General features: G+C 49.1%; 1 protein-coding gene across 4 annotated transcripts; it reads right to left on the bottom strand.

Annotated features, from left to right (window-relative positions):
• Positions 1-112: 112 nt before the first annotated feature.
• LOC309604178 (uncharacterized protein) lies at positions 113-18,316 on the bottom strand. Of its 4 annotated transcripts, none has more exons than XM_082339087.1 (20): positions 18,151-18,316; positions 17,058-17,114; positions 16,256-16,338; positions 15,039-15,204; positions 14,208-14,314; positions 13,645-13,872; positions 12,432-12,576; positions 11,994-12,143; positions 11,580-11,810; positions 10,782-10,975; positions 8,416-8,543; positions 8,041-8,210; positions 7,067-7,246; positions 6,652-6,786; positions 6,174-6,317; positions 5,606-5,737; positions 2,004-4,493; positions 1,084-1,239; positions 552-659; positions 113-384 (listed from the first exon to the last, which is right to left on the bottom strand). In XM_082339087.1, exons 1-20 carry the CDS (start codon positions 18,247-18,249, stop codon positions 244-246), a joined length of 5,244 nt encoding a protein of 1,747 aa, XP_082195213.1. In that variant the 5' UTR covers positions 18,250-18,316; the 3' UTR covers positions 113-243. The 4 variants fall into 4 exon arrangements, with proteins under 4 accessions (XP_082195213.1, XP_082195215.1, XP_082195214.1 ...); XM_082339089.1 differs by having other exon boundaries at positions 570-659; XM_082339088.1 differs by having other exon boundaries at positions 1,084-1,236.
• Positions 18,317-18,570: the final 254 nt, after the last annotated feature.

Genomic DNA, 18,570 nt, shown 5'->3' with positions numbered 1-18,570 from the left:
TCCGATATTGGGATCATGATTAGCACAGAACAGCAATACGAGACTAACGATTGCCTGAAGGCTAGAAGCTCTGGCACTGCCTTACATCCCTGGAGGCGAGGCAAGAGGAGAGGCAAGAGGAGCAACAGTGCCTCCATTTGCAGAAGCAATGGGTTTGAATGGGTGAATGATGTTGTTTGGCCACGGCCAACAGATGTGTTTGACTGGGCATTTCCACTGCCTGGTGTACTCCCTTCCTGACAGCTAAGCAATACTCGGGCTGTAGCATCGGGCAAAGTTGCGCCCATCAGTACAGCCACAGCAGCTTTTGAGGAGAGCTTTCCTACCCCTCACCTGGTTCCACAACTCAGCTAATCGACAACTGCAGCACCTGTGAGACTCCTCCTGTGAAGAAAACACAAGGATTTCTTTTTGGTCTCCAGTTTGGCCAGGGCCATGGTCTATACTTGACTTCTGTTAGGTCTATACCGGGGGGCTGCTGCCTCTGGGATTTGCCGTCGTTCCTCTGTATGGCCAGACCCTCCTCCCACCAAGTAAGATTCTGTTCTCACCTGTCTAGGAGCAGGCACCTGGAGCTGGTCAGAGAGAGAAAATCCGCCTGCATCTCGCAACGACCGACCTCGACAATCTCTCTTCAGTCTCCTCCGTTCCCGTTCCACCTGCACATTGGATAGGAGAAAGGGTCACAGAAACCTGCCACCAAACAAGGAGCAAAAGGGCCTCTGGACATCACGGCAAGGAGGTTTCTGCTCAGACTGTTCATTGCACCAGAGTGTGTTGGGGGCAAAAGGCACTCAAAGTAGACTATGGAAGAGAAAGACCAAGAGGAAACAGTTCCTGACACAAGAGGGTCAAATGTGTGTGTATGGGGACGCTGGGGCAAGAAGGGTGGTACCAGAGTGAATGTGCATTTGTGAAGGCAATGGGGTGCCAGAAGAGAGAGAAAATACAAAAGCGTGTGTCCACAGGGGGAACCGGGAGAGGGAAGGAAACAAGCAGAGGACCCCAAAGTGCTGTCTGTGGCAATGTGTTGTGTTCCAGAGGACCGTGAGGCTTTGCAGAGGCAGTGAAAGCCTGTTTTACCTGCTCAAGAGTCCTCTTGAGCTCAGCACTGAGTTGCTTCAGCTCAGTCTTCTCAAGCTCCAGCCTTGCAACTGCTTGCTGCAGACGTTCCAGCCGCTGCAACAGGAGTCTCTTCTCTGAGAGCCATGATAGCTGCTCCCCTTCTGCAACAGCCTGCTGGGTATTCAGAGAGGAGATTATGTGCGCTGGTGCCACATAAAGGTTAGAAGAGCCAGAAGCAACAAGGCGGGGAGAGTGACCGGACGCAGGAATGCACAGTGCTAAGTCCCTTCTTCTCCTGGTCCACAGACCAAAACAACATGCCCTCTTCCTAGGGGCCCTCCTCCAGATCACGTTGGTGAAATCCGAGGCAAATTTGCCGTCGTGTTTTTTTGGGCTGCGGCACAAGTACATCCTGAATGCGCAATGAAGCCTTTAACCTGATCAGGCAATGGTACCAATTCCATTATTTTCAATACACTGGAAAAGCTGGACCTCAGAAATCTAAATCTCTGAAAGCATCTTCTAAGCACCATCAGCGTAGCTGCTGTTCAGCCATCGTTCCGCTAAGTTTAGTATATTAGTCTGGTCAACTGTGCCCTTTCCTTTCCACGCCAAATCCTAACCACAACACGTTGGCTAAGCCTGCCTAGATAGGAGAGACCCGATTACCCATCCCCCACTTTTGGGCTTGAGTTAATTTTAGCAGCAAGCTCCATAGTTCTTTCAGTAGTTCTGGGCTGGGCAGAAAACATTCCAGCAGGTGAATGGTCTCTGGCCAGAGCTACACAGACAGGCAAGCCTGCTGGCTGCAATCCTAGTTTCTTTGGCCAAGCAGGTCATATATTTATGGGAATATATATTCCCATATCTTTATGGGAAGCATCATTAGAATCCTTTAGAGACATTTTAGTTGACTGATGATCAATCACGCTGCCTACCTGATGATGAAACCGGTCCGTGTCCCTCTCTGTAACCTTACTCTGCAGGATGGCTATTTCTTCCCTCAAAGTCCCATTGGCCTTTTCACTCTTGGTAAGGGCAAGAGTCAGTGCTTGTGCCTTCTCTTTCCATTTGGCTTCTTCACTTTCAGTCTGCTTCAAAAGAGCGGTCACCCGCTTCAATTCTTCCCCCTTTGCTTTCTGCTCATCTTCCAGTTGCTGGGTTAGCTCCTTCTGTCTTTGCAAGGCACGCTCTCTCTCCTGGAGAACTCTCCTCTTCTCTGCTTCCTCTTCCTCCCATTTTTGGAGTTTCTGGATTTGTTTCTGCAGGCTGTCCTCTCCATCTTTCCATCGCAAAGCTGACGTTAATTGTTTCAGTTCACTCTGCCTCCTAAGCTCTTGTTCTCTCCCTGTCAGAGTCTTCTCTAAATACCTGACTCTGTCTCTCTGGTACTTGATCTCTTCATCCTTCTTTGTCAGAGTCTGCTGAACATGCTGGAGATCTTCCTGAAGAGCTCTTATTTCCTCACCTTGAGCCTTGGTCTCTCGTTCCCTCCCACGCAAGGCATCGTCCAGGAGCTTCTCTCGCTCTCGGTGATGTCTAACCTCTTCATGCTGCTCGGTTAGCCTAAGCTGCAAATTCTGCAAGGTCTTCAGTTCTTCTTCTTGGTGCTGGAGTTTTTGCAGAAGAGTTTCATTGTCTTCATCTCTCTTCCTCACCACTTCCTCAAGCAGATTCACCTGCTTCTGGCACGATGCTAGTGCTACTGCCGTGCTTTCGCCACGAAGCCGGAACATGTTAATTTGCTCTGTCTGCTTGAGGAACTCCAAGTGGTTCTCCTTCAATATTTGGCTCATTTTGTCTAGGTCCTGCTCTAGACTCTTGGCCTGCTTGCCTTCTAACTCCTTCTGCTCTCGAAGCTCCTGGACATGCTCTTGCAAAGACACTATCTCTTGATCTCTAGCTTTTAGAGAAGATTCAGCATATTCTAGTTTTTGCAGCATACCTTTAGTCTGCATTGCTGCCTCCTCCTTTTCCCGTTGAAGCTTAGAGATAGCCTCCTCCAGAACCTCTATCTTTTTTTCTCTTTCTTTCACAGTCAGTTTTGTTGCTTGAAGATTCGTTTGCTCAGCTTCATGCTTTTCCTCCTTTTCCTTGCATGCCTCATGTTGCTTTCTAAGGGACAAAATCTCTTGCTCTTTTTCCTTTAGTGCCACTTGAAGGTGCTGCAGAATTTCCTTCTGCCATTCAGAGTCTTGTTGTTGTTGTTTTTGGAAGGTCTCAATCAGTTCCTTCTGAGAGTCAATCATTAAATCCTTTTCTTTCAGTATTGCCCTAGTGTGTTCTAAGTCTCGGTGCAAGACATTCATCTGTTCTGTTTTTTCCTCACAGCTCCTTGCTTGTTCCTTTTGGATGTCTATGAGTCTGTCCTTTTCTTTTGAGGTCTGCTCCAGTTGGTCACGGACAGTCCTCAGCTGCATCTCCATGACTCCTTCAGCTTCCTGGATTTGCTTTTGTTGTGACTCAAGCTCTTGATCTTTTTTAGATAAAGAAAGCATCATCTTCTCTACTTTACCACGAAGCTCTTGCAGGTACCCCTCTTGCTCTTCCTTGTACTGCTGCAAGAGTCTTAACTGATCCCTTTGAGAATCACACTCACTCTCTCTGTCCTTAAGAACTGCCCTCAGGTGTTCAAGGCTTGCATGCAGCGGTTTCACCTGTGCTCTCTCCATTTCCAGTTCTTGGATCTGCCGAGTCAGAGACATAAGCTCTATGTTTTTCTCCTTCAAGTTTCCTTTCATATGATCAAGATCCGCCTGCAGGTTTCTCACTTGTGATGCACCCTGTTGTTCTAGAATCATTATTTTCCCCTCCTGGAACTTGATCGCCTGGTCTCTCTCCTCCAGCTCTTTGCTCATCTTGCTGACAGCAGTCCTCTGCATTTCTCGCTGCTTCTCCAGGTCCCGTATCTGTTCTTGCTGGGATCTGATCTCCCGATCTCTCTCTTCCAAGTCTTTGCTCATTTTGCTTACAGCAATCCTTTGTTTCTCTTGCTGCTTCTCCAGGTCCCGTATCTGTTCTTGCTGGGATTCCATCTTCTCTTTTTTCTCTGTTATGTCCTTAATAACCCCATCGAGAGTAGTTTTATGCATTTCTTTCTGCTTTTCCAGCATTCTCATCTGCTCCTGGTACAACTTCATTTCTCCCTCCCTCTCTGACAGGAGGGCAGTCATATGAGTGACAGTCTCCTGCAAAGCTTTTCCCTGGGCTGCCTCTTTCTGGAGCATCTGGATTTTCTCCCGCTGCGTTTCCACTTCCTCATTTTTCGTTTTTAAGATAGACAATGTAGTTTGAAGTTCTTGTTCAAGGCAGTGATTCATATCTGTTGCTGTATTTGCTCGCGTTTCAGAGGCTGTGACTGAGTCCTGAAGAAGGTTTATCTCCCACACCAGTTCTTCTTTAACTGCTTGCAGTCTCTCCCATTCATGCTGCAAAACAGTGAGAAAAAGATTCAATAGTTCCGTCGATATATGTTTGCTTGTCATACTAGACTTGAACTCCCGCTTCAGCGGCAGTCAAGGGCTGCCCCCTCTCTCCCTGCCTCTCAGGATGTTGGAAGCCTTTCCCGTGCCACCCTGTAGGTTGCATCTTTCCCAGCTTACTCAGCCAGTCCCATCTTCCTTTTGGCCCTTCTCTGAACCTCTTCTGGCTCTAGTGTGGTCTTTTGGGCAGGAGCCACCAGAACTGCAGTCAGGATTTGAAGTCCAGACTAAGCATGATTTAGGCAGTGGCATGACGATATTCTCTCTATTAGGGAGGAAGGGAAGAGAGAACAACCCCAACATTTGATTTCCCACTTTGGGGTTTGGTTGGGGCTTTTTTTGGACCTCTACTCTGTAGAGTTTTCATGGTACCATCCTCTAGAACCCCACTGTCCCCTCTTGAAGGAGTAATGGTCAGACCACAGTCTGTCATTCTGTGGTTGAAATAAGGACGAGTTTTCCCCTTGCAGGCGTACATATTTATCTGGATCAGCACTTTTGTTTCTCAAATTCCTCTATTTTTTTTCCCCACTGTCTGCTCTCAGGTGGGCAATGTTGAACGGCTTTCTATTATTAGCAAACTTTGTCTTCTCACCCCTTTCTCCAGAGCCAGACATTTGGAAATCTAAATACGGATTTGAACAAAAATAATTGCCCAAACCATGCAATGTAAATAGAGACAAGTTTGAAAATTACTTTGACTAAAGCTTCAAGGGCGGAAACCTTCAGAATTGAGGAAAACAAACACCCTGAATCATAAGCGAGCTTTATATGACTACAGCATCTTTTCCTGCTCATTCAGAAGAATGCAATTGGAAAAGTGAAAAGTGGCAGGAAAGCAAAAGTCTGGGAAACAAGGAACGATGAGCGGAAGGAAGGGGAAAATGAGGGAAACTTGGTCAGCATTTGCGTACTCTGTATCTCCTCAGATTTGGACTGAACCTGTACAAGACCAACCAAAATCAGCTCTCCACTGGAAAAAGTTGCTCCTTAGAAGTATTAACAGAAGGCCAAAAAATAGGTAAGAAATGGCCCTCTGTGGCATCTGCCAGCCTCACCAGGACATCCTTTCTTTGCTTCTCAGTGCTCTCGAGTTTCCTTTCCAAAGACACCACCTCTTGACGCAGCGTCATAGCCTCCTTCTTTAGAGACTCTTCGGAGGCTGCTAGCTGCGATGTCAACTCTTCCACCTCAAGTGAAACATAACAAAGCAGTCAGAGACTACAGCTTGTCACTGTCAGCCGTATCACGTACTGTGAGGAAAGGGAAAGAACAAGTTTACATTTCACCCTGTCACAAGAGTACCAGATTCACAATGGATACAGCTGACTTGTTTAAAAATCTAAGTGGGTCACCACGTTCAGCTGAAAAACCACCGTAGAAAGCAAGACCAGCAGAGATCCATTCTGATCATTACTGGCAAACAGGCAAAAGGACTAGCCCATCTGTCCAGGGCAGCAGGTGAGATTCAGCTGGCCAGTAAGTCTCCTTCAGAGCAGCTGAGATGGAGACCACAGTATGATGGCAGTCAGAGGGATTATCCCATCAGCCTGCTGCTCTGCAATGGAAAGGCAAGTGAGAGACCGCCTCTTTGATGACTGGAGGAGCTACTGCTGTTGCAGTCACCTGTTTTTGTAGACCATCCCTCTGCTGAAGAAGGATATTCATTTCCTCTTTGATGGTTTGGCTTTCCTCCCTCTGCCTCTTCTCCGCTGCTTTGATCTTACTCTGAGTTTCCTGCAGCTCTGCTTGCAGTTTTTCTGTGATGTTCTGTAAACACAAATGGAGAGCAAGCTACTGAGACCTGCCGTGCCATCAGGCCCAGCTTTTTTCTCTTTCTGTCTCAAAATCACATTCATTCAGCCACTTCTTTCTGCTTTTCTACCCAGCTCTGCTGCCGTTGTAACCCTTCCTTCCTGTTGCTGATCTCTGGAGCTTACCAGGCTCGGTGCTTTCAGTGCCTGCAGTAGTCCTTGCCTCCTCAGCTGCAGGACTTATGTTTTATTTCCTTGTTACTGCCCTTCACTCCGTTACCCGGCCCTCTCGGCTTACGTCCAATTGCCAACGGCCCGTTCCTTCAACCTACCCTACAAGTCAGACTTACCTGCCCAGTCTCTCGCTGCTCTTCCACCTCCTGCCTGAGCTGCTCCAGCTGCTGGCAGGCTTCTGTTAGTTCTCCCTGAGTTTGGAGCAGTGTCTCTAATAAAGCATTCTTCTCACGCTCCTTTTCCAGCAGGACCTGCACAGAAATAAAGAGAAGACGGGTTTAAACTTCCCATAAAAAAATTTGTGTGGTAAGACTCAAAGACGGATGGGCTCACCCGTTCTCAAAGCACTATGCTGCTGGCCTCCTAGGTCATTATCTGCCCACTTGGAGGCACAGGTTCCTAAGTGAGATTGGCAGTATAAACATGGTCCATCCGTGACTGAATCTTCAACAACCTCTTAGTCATCGAAGGATCGATAAGGAGCCCAGAAGAGTAAAAAAACCACACCCATTCTCCTTTCACAGTCTTTACCTCTTGCTTGGCATTTTCGACTCTAGTTCGTTCCTCTTCTTGTTGAGCTTGCATGGTAGCAACTTTCTGCTTCGTATCAAACAGCTTCTTCTCGTGCTCCCTTTCTGCCTCTGCCTTCTCCTTTTCCCATTGCTCCAGCATCTCCTGTAGCTCTGAACGGTGCCGTTCCCGCTCGCTTGCCTGATGAGAGGAGGAAAAGACTTCAAGATGGAGTCCCAGCCAAGCTCCTCAATAAAAGGTGAAGCTTCTTGCCTCCCACAAACCCCCACCTCAACAGGGCACAGTAGTGGCTTTGGGCCCTCCATCAATCACGTCCTATCAAGGAACTTCAAAGGAGGGTCAGCAGGTGGAAGAAAAGCAGATGTTACCTGCCCTTCTCGGATGGCTGCCTGTTTGCTAGCACCTCTCACCTCAGCATTTCTCTCCAGTCTCCGAGTCTCTATTTTCAAAGCTCAACTCCATTCTCATCAATGAAAAGATGCAGATGGACTGCAGGGTGAGAAAGAGGCCAGTACCCCGATGCCCTAGTCACAAGGCAGGCCACGAACTGAACTACCAGGAACAAGGGGCCTGTTCTATATGCTTTAAGCCCAAAGATACTACCTCTGTCAAGCATGAAAGGACAGAAAGAAAGGAACAAAGTTCCCGCGACTGCAGTTGGCAGGAATGCTAGGAGTCGACCTCATGGTAGACAGGAATCTGGTAAGATCCTCCCCCTTTGCTGCCACGCTTTGCGTGGGGACCACCCAACCTTCTGTTGAACTCGTCTTAGGCCCACACCGACTCTGTGGCAGCATTTACTGTCCCAGCATAGTCCTGTGGGTCTTCACGTGCCCTCAAGTACAAGCCATTGGCTCTGCTGCCGGGCCTAGCAATGTGTGGCCTATGACAGGTGATTGCTGCCGTTTCACACGCTCTTCTAAAGCCAGCCCACAAAGCTTGCTTGAAGAATTCAAAAGCATATTGTTTCCTACCATGTCTTGCAGGAGCTTCCTTATTTCCACTTCATGATCGGTTTGCCGACGCCTGAGGGTTTTGTCATACTGCTGTTCTGTCCGCAAGAGCTGTTGCGCCATGCTTTCCCGTTCCTGCCTCATCAGAGATCTCTCTGCTTCCAGCTCCCGTTGAAGGCACTTCACTTCCCCTGCAAACACGACAAATGGCAAGATTCAGTGCCTACACAAACAGTGGTTCTGACTTTACTAACCTTAAGGCATTTGAATTTCAGTGTAGGAGGGATCTGTCTCCAGCTCCTTCACTCCCCAGAAGCACTGCAGACAGAGAGCTATTTTTATAACATCCTCCCGAGGCAGGGGGATCGCCAGAAACAATGCACGTGAGGCTCTCACCTTGTATCACCTCCTTGGCCTGTGTGACTGTGTGAAGGCGGATTTCAAGCTGGCTCCTGGCGATCTCCAGCTCAGCTAAGTGCTGCTGAGCCTCCAACCGGCTGGATTCCAGGGTCTCCTTCACTGACCTACAAGTTGCAAATACGGAGAGAAATGAATTTCTGGCTCCTGACACCCACAGGGAGTTATTCCAGTAAGAAGTGGTTCAAGATCCCTACCCCTGAGTACACAAAATGGGTTGCATGGAAACTTGGAGACAGAAAGCATATTTCTGCCATTTAAAATAGCAATGCAGGCCCCTCCGAGGGAATGCCCAGGCTTTACTTACGACCTAGCATCACACAGAAAGCCCAGCCGAATTTGATCTCAGTAGCCAAATCTTAAATTGCTGTTGTCTGATCTATGACACACGGGTAGCTGTGCCCACAAACTCTGTGCCAGCAAGCAAAAGCCCAGCTTTTTTTCCCAGGCTCACAGCCCTTATCTCATCAGCACTTCCAAGTTGCTCTGCAGGGGGACAGAATAAGAGTCTTTCCCTGGCTGACTCATGACTTCTTAATGCTGTTCATAGCATAGGTATAGGCAGGTAATTTTCCAGACTCCCTGTATGTAAAAGGGACTAAAGAAATACATTAGATGATATAGTAAAATCTCATGCTTGTAGCAGCATTTTTAAGAAACCTGAACTAGATGTTACCTGAACAAGGACTACCTGAAAGGAGAGACGGGTATCCTTCGGTTTAAACTGTTGGAAGTTCAAAAGAAAAACTTGCTACTTTTCTTTAAGCATTGCTAAGTAGGCAGCAGCCCACGTGACTTGTCGCTCTTTCTCATGGAAGTTATAGTACTGCAGAGGCAAATTGTTACATCCATAGACTGCAACCAGCTGCCGCGATTGACACACAGGATTCTGGAACCAGGAGCTGAAGACACCTCCCTGATCTCACACAGGGTCCTGTGTGCCAGGTTCCTACAATACACAGCACTGCCTCACTAGTACAGGCATGCAATCAGGATAACATCCTTTGGGGTGAAGGGGCACCCGAGTGGTACAACAGTAAAACCCGCAACAGTAGGATTTCGCTACTTTGATGGACAATGGAGGATGTATCTTCAAGAAGGAGAACAAGCACATATTTCTGATTACGCCAATCTCTGGCAGTCCAAAGCAAATATGCTCCCTTTTAAGGTCAGTCTCTAAAACAGAACAGAAAAGATGATAGAGTCCAAAACTGTGGCAACAAAAGGCTCTTGAGAACAACATCTGGCAAGAATAGTTGCCACAGCCCAATAATTGACAAAACGTAATTCAGCTGGATCACATAAGAGAAGCTGGAGCTCAGAAGCAGCAGCAGCTCTCAAGAAACAGACTGCGTCAAAATGGTGTTTATCAGCCTTGCTAACACCATACTCTGGAGTGGTAAAGCGTAAAAGTCAAGAAGCAAAACACTCTCTAAACCATCATTTGTACAGCTCTGCCAGTTCAGGAGTCTTCCAAGATAGACCTAGGAGGAGGACAAACATCTCCATACGTTGGGTTGGTTTTGGGGGGTTTTTTTGGAAAAGGAGAACTTCTCGCATTTGATCTTAGAAACCTGATGCAGCAGAAGGGCAGAATCTTGTTCCTTCCCTGTATAACTTCTCCATGACACCTGTCTCTAAACAGCATGTGGTGAGGAGTACAGGACGCAGACATCAATGATGGGCAAGAAGTCCCAAAGACTGGCGAGCATTCAAAAGTTCCCTGCTGCTGGTGTAACCAAGTCTAGGTCCTGCACCATAGGTAACAAGTTAGCTTAGAAACAGAAGGCCCTCAAGGTGTTCAGCATGAGCCTCTAGCTTCACCCTAAATGGCAGTGTCCTACTCACAATGTCCGTACATAACAGCCTTGAATTCCAGAGATCCCACGTCAAACTACTTGATGAGCAAAGAAAGATCTATGTTCAAATACACAGAACAAGAAACCAAAACAAGAGAGAAGCTTCAGGTTTCAGCAAACGTCTGCATGGTTTAATTATTACTCGGTGCAGAGCCAAGGTACCAGATACTGAGGAATTGTATCGGCTTGCTTTGGACTTCACACAGGAATGTGCAAGGGGGCAAAAACAGGAGCCCAAGGCTCAGGAGAGCTTTGTTAGCTTTAGCTGTCAGAAAAATAACATTCAAATTATGGTATACTGGTTTGGGGGTTTTTTGTTGTTTTGTTTTTCTTTTCCCCCCACGAGATTCTTCCATTTTCTGTCCATGGAAGGTGAAAACATCTCAAAAGCGTACAGGATGCAATAAATCCCCGTGTAATGATTACCACCTTTATAATTACACACATGAAGTAATGTCCTGCCTAGGGTCTCCTCCCCGCCTTTACCTGGCCTCTGCCAGCTGCTCGGAAAGGCCTTGTCTGTCCCGCTCTGTGGCTGCCAGTCGCACCTCTAGGGCAGCCTTCTCATGCACCAGCAATTCCTTCTCTTTGGACACCCTGGCCAGTGCGTGCCCTTGGCAAGAGGTCTCCTGGCGCAACTGCTCCGGACCACTGCTAGCTGACTCTTGCTGGCAGCAAACCTGAAAGTGAGACAAAATACAGTTAGAGTCCTTTCTCTGGAGTTCTGTGCGGAGCCAGCCAGTGCCAATTCTGAATCAGCTAGAGGAGAAAGAGCTCCTGTACTTTGGGCTGAAAGTTTACTAAGACTGTCTAACAGAGAACAGACCATCAGAAACAAACAATTCTCCTCTCAAAGTTATCCCATACTACCCAAGATTGCACAGTATGAAATGGACACGTAAATGATGGCAAAGTTCCTAGTCTCCTCCAGTGATAACGATTCCCCCAAGCTCTTTTTCCACTGTACCGAAATCAGTTAGTCCAGAGTCAACAGTCTTGTGTGATCATCTATTTCTCCTCCTCTTCCTCAAAGCCTAGAGAGGCTCTAGCAATTCAAAGCTGCGTGTATGTCTTAAAATACAATTTCAACAATATCAAGATGTCATTCCCATTCTTAGCAGTACAAGATAGCAGACACTGACTTGCAGCTTTGTCCCGCCCTCTAGGCTCCAACAAATGGAAAACATCTCCCTTGACAAAAGCACTGCAGAATGCAACAGATACAGCTTAACTGAGCCAAGCAGCCAAAAGCCCACCCAGAAAGCACCAGGTTTTTGGTCTCACCTGACTGAGTTTCTCTTGGGTTTCTGCCTTCTCCTCTGCCAGTATCCTCAGCTGTACCTGCAGCCCCTCCTGTTGCTCCTCTGCTTTCTTCAGCAGCTGTTCCAGGTGGGCTTTCTCTGAGCAGAGCTCTTCATTCATTCTTTCACACAAGTTCAGCTTCTCCTGGTCAGAGATCTTTGCTCTCTCCATCTCGTCCACTTTACCTGACAGAACGTCATTCTCTTGCTCCAGCTACAACCACAGAAGCACAGAGGAAATAAAATACAGTAAGGTTTACTATGTAGAAGGTTTGGCTTGGACAGAAAAAGGAACATTTCCATATTCAGGCAGTCATACTGTCTGAAGCCAAGAGGTCTGAAAAGAGGCAGCAGCTGGAGAAGAACACCTGGTAAGATCTTTGGCAACTCTGCTCACCTGCAACACAAGTTTCTCCAGCTTCTCCACTTTATCCAATGCAAGGGCTTCGTTAACACTGCTCATCTTCGCTGTTACAACACGTAGATCAGCTACTTCAGCCCTCAGCTTCGTCTGAGCCCCTGTCAACTCTGCCACTGACTGCTCTGCCTGAAGAGACAAAAGAACAACAGGAAAACAAAGACAGGAAGATCCCTGACTTCAAGCGGCAACTGCAGATCCCCTTTTGTGTCTCTGACATACTCCCGGTTCAGTGCTCCCAAGAAGCACGTGGGGACTAACTACACCAAAGAGCCCGTGTGGGCTGATCACCATTTTCCAAGGAGAACAACAGCATTGTCCCTGTCCCTTCTGCTTCCACAGAAACAGCATCTGTGGTGGTCTTGCTATCACAGCTCCCTCTCCCACAAGTGCTGCCTAGGAATAAGGTGGCCATACCTTTTGCAGTGCCATTGTAAGCTCATGGTTCTCTTGCTTCAGCAGATCCCTCTGAAGGTGCGATTCCTCTAGTGTCTCTCTCATGACTACCAACTCCCTCTGTAATAGCGACTGTTTTCCTTCCAGTGCACCTAAGTCCTTCACTCTATGAGGAGGGGAAAGACTAAGTTTTTAACGTAAAAACATTCTTATTTCCAAAACCAAGAGTATAGAATCACAGAATCATTTAGGTCGGAAAAGACCTTTAAGATCATCGAGGCCAACCGTAAGCCTAACACTGCCAAGTCCACCACTAAACCACGTCCCTAAGCACCACAGTCCACACCTGTCTTCTAAATACCTCCAGGGATGGTGGCTCAACCGCTTCCCTGGGCAGCCTGTTCCAATGCCTGATAACGCTTTGGGTGAAGAAATCTTTCCTAATATCCAATCTAAACCTTCCCTGGCACAACCGTAGGCCATTTCCTCTCATCCTATCACTTGTTCCTTGGGAGAAGACACCAACACCCACCCCGCTACAACCTCCTTTCAGGTAGCTAACAGCTTCCTGCTCGTTAGTTCTCTCTCTCCTCTTTCATACGTTGCATATAAGACTCTCCAAAGGTCTTCTTTCAGTAAGGCAGATGTTTAAGTCCAGATTACTAGTCACACAATTACTTTTGCCTTCAGCAGTGAATTGATGAAAGAGCTTGCAATCTATTCGGGGAGATGTGCATGAATTTTCAATCCAATGATCATAGGATCACAGGATGATTCAGGTTAATATGACTCATGTTGCCAAAATGGCACTTCTTGCCCCAAAGGCTTTCTGTACTCAGTCTTGCAAGGAGATGTCAGTACAGAGGTGCTACGTTGCTTATGATGGTCCTGTGCAAATTCCTCCCAATTCCTTTAGCACAGCCCTGGGTAGCAAAAGGGCTGTACAGGAGACAGAGCTCTCTTTATGCTGGTCTCAATTTCTCACCAAGAATCAGTTTAACAGCAAAAACACTGTAATGTGCAAGACCTTTTCCAGTCTTGTCTTACTCAGAAGAGCTTCTGTCAGTCAGACAGTTTTTCCTATCCATTCTGTTGAAGGCAATAGTTTGACTAGGGACAGAAACAAGGCTGTGCAGAATGAGTGTGTTTTGAACGTGGACGCAGCCCATCTATGAACCCAAGAAGCAGCCACAAAAGATAATGCTGGTAACAGCAAAGTTTAAAACACATTTACCTGTTCTGAAGCTCCTTCTTCTCCATGTCCCCCTTGACTTGTAAGCACATCGCTTCCCAAGTCTTCTGGCTTATTTCCTGTTCCACTTGCTGCTGTGCCTGATCCTTTAGGACAGGTCTACCCAGAGGGACGGACTCCCAGAGCTGTATGCCAGAGCTTAGGCGGGAGCAGTTTACAAGTATAGATCCAGAAAGCCTCATGTGCTCTGCCTTCAGCTCTGACAAATCTCTGAAGAAGAACAAAGAAAGAGAGAACCTTCACACCACCATCTTTATCAGATGACTCCTTTTTGAAGCACGTAATTGCGCAACAGTAAAAGCCAGTTCATCTGTTCAGGGCCTCTGCACTGCTTATAGCCCAAGCCCCCCAGTTTTATCTGAAAATTAGCACCAAACAAAATGATTCTGAAAACAGCCTAAAGCACGCTTAATGGCATTGCTTCAGACTACCAAAGGAGAAACCCTATCTTTAGCTGCAACTAAAGTAACATCAAGGCTCAAAAAGCAGGTGTGAAGGGAAGCTACGTTTCTTCTGCAAGAGATCTAGCCTTAACTTCTACTCACCGGTCAGTGGCAGCCTTCATTTCCAGGAAATGACGGTGGAAGTTTACCACCTGATGCCATAGGCTGAGTAGACGGTTACGTTCACCTCTTAAGTAGCTGTCATAACGCTAAACATGCAAAGACAAAAAGAAATGCCAATTCAGCCTTCGCCGTCACTGTACAAGTCTTTCAGATAGGAGAGAGTACAACCACCATCACCAGGTCTCCTTTAATAACAATTCCGACAGGGGCATCAAGGACTGAACAGGCACCACATAAGCATCCTCGGTAGACCTGCCACCTGACTTCAAAGAAGGGAACATCCACACCACTTCTCCTGCAGGAGTGGAGAGCAGCAAAGCAAACTGATGACTCATCATCCCGCCTTGCAGAGGTGTCTAACAGTCTTGGTGGCGGAAGACAAAAACAAGTCCCTCCAAGACCAGTGTCAGGTTGGCTTACAACAGGCTATTGGTAGGGGAGGCCTGTCTTGTTCTTCTGTTGGCTGCTCTGCATGTGAAAACACACAGACCTCTCTGGTCTCCACTGACGTGGACAGAGATTTAGGAACTATTAAAAAGACGAGCGTTCATGTGGGACTGCCCTACAGTGTCCAGCAACAGCAAGCATTTGCCTTTAAGGCCGAGCAGTATGGTCACAGCAGGTGGGCATCTTCCATCACCACAATTTGCTGACGCTCCTCCATCTCACACCCCCGTCTTCTGCTAGTCAACACCAATACAGCCCCAGTGTAGCCACAACTTTCACACAGCAAGTCCTCCATGCCAGAAATAAAATGCATTCACCTTCCGCTCCGGCATCACGCCTGACATTCCCGTAGCCTACCCTTACCTCACATTCATTGCACCGTTCAACCTCCTTCAATTCCAGCTCCTCCCGGGCCTTCATCCAATCCGCTGTCAGTTTTCCAACATCTTCTTTGAGGGCTGAATTAACCTCATTTGCTTTATCTAGGTGCTCCCACAGGAGAGTGTTCACTTCTGCCAGATTCTCACATCTTGGAAAGAAAGAAACAGCAATGAGGTCACTGAACAACTGCTAGCCACAAGCAGCATCCCCCGACTTTCCAACTCCTTCAACACCGACTTTGTTGTCAAACGGAGAAGTAGTAGAAGTGCTTTCTAGGATTAAGTAAGACCTCTCTGTTAGGGCAAACTCAGTTGCTTCTCCTTGCTTTGAGCCTTCAGTTTCCATCTACAATTTTGGTTCCCCCTTCCTCTTCAACTTTGATGGTGCCCACAGTTAACGTCTTGCCTCCCCTTCATGCTGTCCAATCACTGGATGCATCATCTTTCTCTGTCGTTGTCCTGACCACCTCTCTTCCGCAGAGAGGACTCCAAGTTTCCATGGCCTTTTCCCTTGCAATGTTGTACCCACCGCTGCCCTCACCTTCTTGTTAAGCCTCTCCCTGTCCTTGTCCTATACGCTGCGTAAGACCTCTAGCAAAGACCCCACCTTACTGATCCAGTAAACCTCCCACCACAAAGACAGCACCACATATGTAGGAGAAACAGCTTTACCTGAAACCTTCAACCGAAAACTGAAAAGTCAAGCACTGCAGGCTAATGACTTTGGGGCCACAGACTAATATCCCACCCAGGCAACATTTCATGAACAAAATTTCAAGAACTGCTGCCCTGTGAACAAGCACAAAACTCAGCTTCCGGATCAAAACGGGAGCTGTGCTTCTCCCACCTTAGCTTGCAACATGCATAACACACCACACAGATGACTTTTACACCACACACAATTTATCTCTTGGGCAGAGGAAGAAAGAAAAGCAGAGAAAGAAATGTGGCAGAAGATGCCTGTGGTGCCAAGTGCTCTACTGGAGGACTCGGATACACGCACAGGATATGCTACTCAGGTAAAACCAAACAGGAAAGCTCCTGTGCCATGAAATGTTCAGGCTGCCAGGGTTTGATTCTCAACCTAAAATGGGGCTCTGCTGAGGAGCTCACCTACAGAATCATAGAATAATTTAAGCTGGAAAGCAACCTTTGGAGGTCACCCGGAACAACCTCCCACTCAAAACAGAGCCATTTTACCTTTGATGCTCCTCTTCCAACTGAAGCAGTGCTTTCTTCAGGCGGCGGTCGTCTGTGGCTTCCCACCTGCCTGGAAGGGATCCCTTAAGAAGAAAGGAAATGTTTAGTCAAATTCTTGTGTTCCTTTCACTGCTGTTAGCGTCAATCGCTTTCCCCTCTGTTTCTTTGGTAGCTCAGGAGCTCGTGGCTTCTTCCAGGCATAGCAGTGTCGTGACTACGGGGAGGAAGGGAGGGGAAGGGTGTTACTCAATGTGAGTAGCTCTCCTCAGTCTCCCACTGTTGCACTCTCACAGCTGGGTATCCTCAGCTCGTGACCGTGAGTGCTCACTTAGACTTGAAGCCTGGGAATACCCTCCTTCTCTCCTACCCTTCATCTCCTCGGTTTACGTTAGCCGTGAAGCAGAAAGAAAAGCACAGAGCCAGCGCTGTACATTGAACGCCAGCATTCTTGCCTTCCAAAACGCTCTTTCAACTGATTCTTTTTCAGAGACAGCCATAGAACGTAACAGGCAGTATAGCCCTCTCCTGAGACCTAGGACAAATGTTACTCCAGCAAGTAATAAAGCACTCCTTCACAAAATTAAAATCCTTCTTGATAGGGTCTTCTGGACTGGCATTTCTGGGACTACTGGCTGCTCTAAGAACAGCAACTGGACAAAACACTGATGGGCAAACTTACAGTGCTTCTTTAAATCCTCAGCTGGCAAAATCTTGGTTTCCTCTGCCATTGCTTTGGGGAGCTTTTTGTCTGCGTTAACGAACGCTACGTACGCTATCTTGAGTTAGCAACCTGCACACTCACCCCTCCTGCTTCCACGTGCTGCTCCAACTCTCGACACCAAGTCCGGTACTGCACTACCTAGATGGATACGTAGAATGCAGATGAGCAAATGCAGCTTGTAACAGACTTGGCTCCTCCTGCATTAGCTTTTCTCCAAGTCTTCACAGCCCAAGCACAGTGCATTTCACAGTGCTGCTGATGCAGTCAACAAGAAGGTGTTATGATACAGGGAAGCTGCACTTTTATCTAATACTAAAGAAATTGAGACAGGGTTGCTTTTACACGTAGCGCTATCTGCTCATCCTCAGATAGCGACGGCAAGCAGAAGGATGAGACAGACTTAGCCAGCCATGCCTGGCCTATGGCCACTATGTACCCCCAGATCAGTATTGCCAATGGGCTAAAAGTCCAGTCGGTCCTTGAAGTTAGAGAAAGGAGTTTTCAAAACGGCTTTTCAATATTTCGCAAGTAAAGTTAGTTCTGACCACAGCCCTGCCCAGCCACTGCAGAATATGGATTTCTGTTCAGCTGCAGAAACCAAAGCACGGGCCAGAAAAGCAGGACGACCGCACAGCAGCGCCGTGACCACCGCCAGGCGCTGGGCCGGGCCCGGCACGGCCTGCCCCGACCCTCCGCCCAGCTCTGGCACCCTCCTCGCTGCCAGCGCTCCTGCGCCCCGGGCGAACCGGGCCAGCGCTGCCTCTGCCCGGGGCCGCCCAAAACCGCCCCCGCCGCCGCGACTCCTGCCTCTGGGACAGCCCCTTGCTCCCGCGGCCAAGCAAGGGCGTTTGCAAGCCAGGCATCGTTCTTTGACTACGGAAAAGACCTAACGAGAGGCTCGGGAGGCTGGCAGCGGCAGAGCGAGGCGCCCAGCACGCCTGGGCGGGCCGGGCGGAGCAGGGCGGCTCCCGGAGCCTGGCCCGGCCTCCGGGCTCGGCGCCGTCCCGCCCGCGGCAGCGCCGGGGAGGGCCCCGCTGGGGCCGCGCGTTCGCCCCCCGAGCTCTCTGCCGCCGAGTCCCCTCTCGGCGCGGCGCCAACGGCCGCGGCACCCCGACACCGCCACTGCGGCCCGTCCCCGGGCGCCTCCCCCAGGGCAGGCGCCCCCGCTCCTCACCTTCGCCTGCAGCTTCCGCACCAGCACCGCTTGGCGGTGCTGCGCCTCCTGCGAGCTCTGCAGCCGGCGCTGCAGGGAGGCCTGGCTCCGCGCCGCCATGCCCCCGCTCGCCAGCCGGGCCCGCCGCCCGCGGGGCTCCGCCGCCTGACAGGCCCCGGAGCGGGGGCTGCTCCGCGGCCTGCCCCGGCGGACCGCGCTCAGGCGGCCCCGGGCCGCGGCCTGGCGCCTGCCGGGGCGGGCGGAGCAGCTTACCCTGCCCGCCGGGCGCGACCGGGAGCCGGGCCGCGGGGAGGGGGAGCCGGGCTCGCTCGGGTCCGCTCTGTGGCAGCGCTTCCCTTTTCGCTCCTCGCTGACGGGGCCGCGCCGGGCTGCGGTGCTGCCGCGGGGGAGAGGCCCTCCTGGCAGCGCTTGCTCCAGCGA

Source organism: Platalea leucorodia, assembly GCF_965183815.1.
Source record: "Platalea leucorodia genome assembly, contig: HAP1_HAP1_SCAFFOLD_435, whole genome shotgun sequence".
Lineage (NCBI taxonomy): Eukaryota > Metazoa > Chordata > Aves > Pelecaniformes > Threskiornithidae > Platalea > Platalea leucorodia.
Note: the sequence above shows the minus strand (reverse complement) of the source record. Positions and strands in the feature narration are given on the sequence as shown.